Below are 7,106 nucleotides of genomic sequence, written 5' to 3'. Positions count from 1 at the left end.
AGTTTAAGTAGAAATTTCTAGGAGAATGATCAGGAACAGGAGCAGCAGCAAGAGAGTTAAGACAGCCATATGGATGTGCTTGCTTTTTATATGCCTTTAATTGCCACTCTCAGATACACAAATATATGTACACATATACAAAGCGAAAGAAAGGGCATGGCAGCAGGAGGATATAATTTAACAAAAAAAGTAAGAAAAATCTTTGCATGTTTTCGTATTTTTAATCTATCTCGCTTGCAAGCTGTTTCAGTTTCCCTTTTTCTCTCTCTCACTCTGTTCTCTCTCTTGGGATATGTGAAGTGTGGGAGTGAGAGAGAGAGAGACAGTTTACATACAACTTGCCACAATTTATGCATTATTATTCGGTTGTTGTTGTCTTTGCTCTTTTGACTTTTCAGTACCCTGTTTTTACATACGGGATATATGTACATACTTATACAAAGTTCGAACTTCTCCAAACTTTAGCCGACATAAAAATCAAAAGATATTGCATTAAGCTAAATGAATACCAAACAAACTATCCAAGCAAGAATTTCCTGTTTTTTTTATTGACCAGTCTAAGAAGTGAACCGATAACAACTACAACAAGCAATGCCCAATCATACATAAACTAGCTCAACCCCAGCCATACTTATACATACATAGCTCAGCAACATAACTTATGCTGGATATGTCTGTGTTCCATATTTAAACTACTTTAAAACCGCCTTAACCTCTTCATTTGCTGACAGTATTTTTCCTTAGTTGTTTTCTTACATTTATATTGTACTTTTTATTGCCCAACATTTGCCATAAGAGTGAGATGTCGAATACGATAATGAAGAACAGAATGAGAGTCATAATGAAGATGAAAAGTAAGAAGAACAAAACGACTAAGAGAAGTTCAAGACAAACTACAAGGCACATTGGGGCCAATGGCAAAGAATTGAAGTATACCAATATTCACATTGCGTATACGTAATTTTAGAATTGTTTTTGTCAGAGGAGGGCAGCGTCTTTGAATTTAATACATTTATTTAGGAATTCTTTCAATTTCATATGAAGTTCGGTCAAATTTTTTTAACAAAAGTTGTTACAAGCATTTTAGTTTAGTTAAACGTATAAGATTACGTTGCGTATACGTAATTATGGAACTGCTTTCAGCTAAAAGAGAAACTAAACTTTTGTTTAAAAAAAGAAGTGGCAATTGGTTCCAATGTGCAAGGTTTACATAATCAAAATATTTTCAACTCTCTCTTTCTTTCTTTCTTTCTCTCTCTCTCTCTCTCTCTCTCACTCAGTCACTCATCAGCAAAGGCGAATGCGTTTTCTCGACGTCGCGACGCGTCGTCAACGCTGGCAGAATGTAATTTGTTTTATGGTTTTTGTAGTACCGTTAGTTTTACATTGCCGACCCAGCCCACGCCCCTTGCCCACCCCACCCTCTACCCTCTTGGCATTTGCCGAGTGCCGAGTGCATTCAGTGTAAGTTAAATTTATGCAACACTCGTCATGTCGTTGTCTTCTTCACATCTGATCCTTCTCCTGCTCATCTTGTAATTTCCCTCTTACTATTATTATTGTTATTATGATTATTATTATTAAACATTTGTTGTTGGCATTTCTCACATAAGTTTTAATTAAAATCCAAATCTCTTCAAATCTATCTATCCATCATACATACATATAGATATATATATATGTGTGTGTGTGTGTGTTTGTATGTCGCCTTATGTTATTAACTAATTTGCAATTTTGAACACATTTTCTACCTTCTTTACATGCACTTGGCAAAATTCTTAAAAAAGATTCTGTAAGTACCATAAAGTTTGTATTCCCAACAACTTTTTCAGATCCGTCCGAAATATGATCATCATTTATCGATATCTAAAAGCCACTGCCTATCGATAGAATGCCACTCTCAGGTCTAAACTCTCTCAAATTTTGTATGTTTTCATTTTGCACAGTGTATTTAAGTACAAAGATTATGCATAATATACCAAAGCGAAATAAGTTGTATTATGTTTATGGCTTTATTTGGCTCTTGATTTATAAGTATGAGATATAAAAATTTATATATACATATAAATTAAATGGATCTCTATCATAATTCGCATTCTATTTTACTCCTAGCTTAGCTTTCTTTAGTTAGCTTATATAAATTTTTGTTAAATTTTGGGAGTTTTGTTACCGCCATTATGATATTTTGCTGGGGATGTAATATTCTGAAGTATGTATATTTTAGTGCCCCATAATATTTTGCATGTCCTGATCCAAGGCGTTGTCCCATAAATTCCACGCCAAGGGGAGCAGTTTTTGCAAGTAGATAGATACACACCGATGCGCATACATAATTTGAATAAGTCACAAAAATGCACATTTATCGCATAATTCTGTCGTACATCAGCCTGGCAGGCACACACGCACTCACACACACACACACACACACACCGGGCACGTGTGTGGGTAGGAATACTTTCATTCTTTTATTTCCTTTTATTTCCCTAAAACTTTGAAAGCTAAAGTGACTGCTTTGGGCCAATTTCATGTACTTTGAATGCATTTTCATTCAAAGTTAACTTAAATGAATACATTTTGTTCAACAATGTGTATAATTTACACAAATCGCTGTCATTTTAATATGCAAAAGTGACTCGATGACAAGAAAAAAGAACACCTAACGTGTAGTTCAAGTCCGATAACATTTAAAGCTATCGAACTCTTAACATCTCTATAGCGATTATGGATGGCTGTTAAGTTGTTTTTGCAATCGAAAATTTCTAATGAATATGGTCCAGGCTCTATTGATTGTGTACGATTAAAGGCCATGAATATATCTTAACAATAGTCCAATCACTTATTCATAGATAATCGATGGCATTTAAAGCTATCGACAGTTAAACATCTCTATGGCTATTTGCTGCATTTTAGAAATGGCTTGAAATGGCTTTAAATTTTGTGTGTGTGTGTGTGTTTTTTTCATTTTTAAAGAATTCTTCATTTATGTGGTGTGAATAGTTTTGAGTGCTGTGTGCAAATTGTCCTGCCATATCATCCTTCTCACAGATTTTACTGGTTCTGGCAGATAACCAAAACATTTGACAAAAATCATTACAACCATTTCATATAGTTATCGTTATACAGATGCATACCATATATATATTTATATATACATATATATATGTATACCTATAGATATAAATTTGTTCTGTTCTCTTGTTTTTGTTGTTGCTGCTGCTGCTCGAGGAAATGGCAAAAGCTGTAAAAAAAAGAATTTGCATTTTTATAACAACTTAAGTCACCAGACGACTTTACTTTTTTCCAAGCACTTGAACTGGTTTGCTGCTTTCTCTCCTCTATACAAAATTTTGCATGCGTGTCATGCCACGCCCCCTCAACCTACATATACATACATGTATGTGGTATGTGTGTGTGTGTGTGTGTGTGTGTGTGTGCATTTATAATAGCAGTTATATTTATGCACTAGAAAACGAAAAGAAGCAAAAAGCAGAAGAAACTTCAAGGAAGAACGGGGAGGAAAAAAAAAGGCAGCAAAAATTGTGTCCATTTTGCAATTTGCCGCCGGGCAGAATGAGCAGATTGAGAAGGCGGTGGTGCATTTATATACACACACATATATATATATATATAACTTTATATGGTAAATGGTATGATAGTGTGGAGGAGTGAAGAGTGTGCCACATATGGAGAAATTGCTGTTCATGGCAGACACTTTGACTTCTTCCATATCCTGTCCTGTTGAGTCAAATCAGTTGATATATACATACATATATATAATTTGAGTTACTTTTTTGATTGACTCAAATTACACAAATTGCAATTGTTAATAGTTAATATTCATTCTCATAAAGTGCAACTACATAGAATAAGCAGACAGGCAGAGAGACTAAGAATGGGTTATGTATGTAGCTATTTAATGACTGAGAAATACCTATTCTTTGGCCATATCAATTGAATTACAGAAATTAAAGAAAGATAGAGAAATAATTGAGTTTCTTATTACATAAATTTTGCGTATGCTTTAAGGCCTATAGAAAGGTTTTTTTTAGAGAAAAGGAAGAGATCTTCATTGGGTATCTTCAAGTCGCATACTTTCAGTTCGTTCTAGATAAATATTTACTATTTTGCGAAATCACAAAATCGACGATAAGGAAAGTGCACAATTTGTTATTCAAAAACTTTTGACAATTACCCAAGAAAATTGTTAAAAACTAAACTTTGAATTTCAAAAATTATCCCTGGATTTAATGACTTATGCGAAATTTCCTTTAATTTATTTATAAACTACCACATGTTGAAATTCCAGTTAGTGTCTTGGGTTAGTTTTGAGTTTTATATAATAAGGACACACTAAATAGTCAAGGATCCCATGAAGCTTCTAGAAAGTGAAGTTGTTGATTTGATAATGAGAATATATGGAAATATTTAGCAGATTTTAAAACTCCAATGTGAAATTTCGAACATATTTATTTAATATATGACATTGACAGGGAATATCCTGTGAGGTCCTGTGTGTTTTGTAACATAAACAATTTTCTACAATTGGTTAATGCAGTTAATGACGTGGCCTTCAATTTGTTATCCTTATGTTAAAATGACATTTAGTAAAATAAAGCAAAATAAAAGACCAAAGAGAAATGCCCTAAGGACTAAAGTTGACTGGCAACAGTGCACACAAAATGGTCAGCACAACAAAAATGGGGGGAAAAAAATGGAGAAAAAATAGCATTTGAAATATGCAACAGACGTCATACCGTCGTCCCGTCGTCCAGTCGTCGAGTCGTCGAGTCGTCCCATCGTGCCGTCGTTTTGTCGTTCATTCATTCCGTCGTTGTCGTTGTCGTTGTCGTTGTCGTGGTCATGGTTCTGTCGTTGTCCGTTGTCCTCATCCTGCTGGACAGGATGGAAATAACTTGATGCGGACGCATGTAGACACTGCTAATGCGCATTGTATGCGATAAGTTCCCAAAGCTTCTCTCTCTCTCTCTATCTCTCTCTTGGCTTGGCTAGCTGAGTCCTTTACAGTGTGTTCTGTGTGTGTGCTGCAGCTTCCGTCGTTGGAGACGCCGTCTAACAGGAACCATGTGAAGCTTGTGCCTTTCCGTTTTGTCGCTTCACATGGCTGATGGGCTGATGGGCTGTTGGGCTGTTCGGCTGATGGGCTGATGGGCTGAATTGGGTATGGTAGACGGCCTCTTGGCCTCCTTGACTCGACCTCGCCGACCAAAACACAAATTACCATCGTGTTGAGCCACTAACAAGGAGACAGAAAAAGGAACAGTTGGTGGAGCACAAAACGATGGCAAATCTAGCAAGGAACTGAAATGGGAGTGAGTTAGCCAGTCGAGATGATGAAAAACTGTGGCTCTTAATATGTATGCATATATATGTATACATATGTATATGTTCTGTGTGTATGTGTGACTGTTCCTTTGCCATCATTTGTTTAAATAATTCACCAAGCGCTTGAGGTCCCGGCATGCATATCGAGTTTGTCCAGCAGCTACGTCAACTGCCATCCTACACACGAAGTAAAAAATAGTTATCATAGTTTTCAACCAACTAGTTAATCCTCCTAGCACAGGCTATTCTCTTTAGGCCATTCCCACAATGGACCAAACAATACATCTATTGAGTGAAACTTTTTCTTTTTTTCTCCTCTTTTTTTTTTTTTTTGGTTTAGTTTAGTAACATAAAGGAAACTAACTTATAAGCACATGTCATCCTTATGTCTACAATTAGATCATGATCATGAAAATTTATGAGTGTTTCTCCAAGTGTAGGGATAACAAGGTCCTTAGTTGAGGTTTTTTAGTATGCAAACTGCAATTTCTATATATAAGCTAAAGATGTGATGTGATGTGCCGCTTGCAAATTTCCTGCTTGTGCGCACATTTTAATGTGGCTTACAATTTGTTGTGCACGCAGCAGCAGCAGCAGCAGCAACATGTTGGCCATTTGTCCTAGTCCCATAGTCCAGTCCGGCCAAATCACTTGAAATGGCATAAGAATTGGACGATTGTGGACTCCTTTACGCCATTAGTTGTAAAGAACTTAAAGTGCCATATGAACGAAACACGTTATAAAGCCATCGATAATATAGAGATGCATGGGATTTTATATCGAAAGTTTGATAGATGATTTATTTGGCAACTTGCTTAGTCCTTTAGAACTATTGTATCGATCAGAAGTCATAATGTCACCGATGATGTTGCACCCGCCTTGAAGAGACCATTCGCCAAGCAATCCTCCAAATCGGACTCTGCATTATTCCGATCATTCAAATAGGTGCGATAAGATTCGGCATAGCAAGCATCGGCGATAATGTCAATACGGCGAAAATCTTCGGCAATTTCACGAGCCAATTGAGCTCCATCCAGTGACAGAGTGTTGAGGGGAATGGACTTCTCGCTACCCTTCAATAACGATAACGATTATGTTATCATCGTAATTATCAAATTGACATTCAAAGTACTCACAACTTCCTCGTAACACTCAAACACTCTTTGCGTCTCACTCTGCTGGGGATCACACTGTAAGAGGGGTCCGCAAATGTCATAGGCTGACGAGGATAGATCCTTTCGTGACTCGGAATAACGTTCCTCGATCCCACTAGCCCCCGATTCACGATCCGACCAACATTTCGTATAATCGATTCTATATTGTGTGTCAATCTCTTGCAAGATAGGCAAGTGCACAGGAAAACATTCAATATTCTCTCCCGACTTCGATTGATGCAACATAAGTTCCATTAGTCTTGGACTATCTGAAATTCCAGTGGGTTCAGCCAGAACTGCACCAATAAAGGCCAACAAAAAACTAAACACTTTTGGCAACATTTTTGTGTTGATTTCTTTGTTTGTTGGAGTGAAAAGTTGTTATGATTCAAAGAAAGACACTGGCTACCTATTTATACAGCAAATTGTCTGAGATTTATAAGGGTAATGTCCCGTTTTGCTTCGGTTATCGGGTATTCCTCTGTTATCAAATAGGCAAACAGAATTGGTAGCTGGTTTGGGCATTGCCTTGAGGTTGTAAATTATATTAGCCATCCAACTTGAAATTCATTTGTTGTCCATTGTTATCAAAGTCAGCAAATCGTTGCT

General features: G+C 36.5%; 1 protein-coding gene across 1 annotated transcript; it reads right to left on the bottom strand.

Moving 5' to 3' along the window:
* Window positions 1-6,115: 6,115 nt before the first annotated feature.
* On the bottom strand, window positions 6,116-6,862 carry LOC137587286 (uncharacterized). Its single transcript, XM_068303614.1, has 2 exons — window positions 6,480-6,862; window positions 6,116-6,416 (listed from the first exon to the last, which is right to left on the bottom strand). Exons 1-2 carry the CDS (start codon window positions 6,837-6,839, stop codon window positions 6,192-6,194), a joined length of 585 nt encoding a protein of 194 aa, XP_068159715.1. The 5' UTR covers window positions 6,840-6,862; the 3' UTR covers window positions 6,116-6,191.
* Between the last annotated feature and the right edge of the window lie 244 nt (window positions 6,863-7,106).

The sequence above is a fragment of the Drosophila tropicalis genome, unplaced genomic scaffold, assembly GCF_018151085.1.
Source record: "Drosophila tropicalis isolate 14030-0801.00 unplaced genomic scaffold, ASM1815108v1 contig_158, whole genome shotgun sequence".
Taxonomy (NCBI): Eukaryota; Metazoa; Arthropoda; class Insecta; order Diptera; family Drosophilidae; genus Drosophila; species Drosophila tropicalis.
The sequence above is the reverse complement of the archived record's forward strand: the minus strand, read 5'-3'. Positions and strand labels throughout refer to the sequence as shown.

Bases quoted from the DNA above. Each gene is read 5' to 3' on its own strand.
- LOC137587286 (XM_068303614.1), bottom strand. From the start codon at position 6,839: ATGTTGCCAAAAGTGTTTAGTTTTTTGTTGGCCTTTATTGGTGCAGTT. The intron at 6,417-6,479 runs GTGAGTACTTTG...TCGTTATTGAAG, and splicing joins TTGAGTGTTACGAGGAAGTT to GGTAGCGAGAAGTCCATTCC.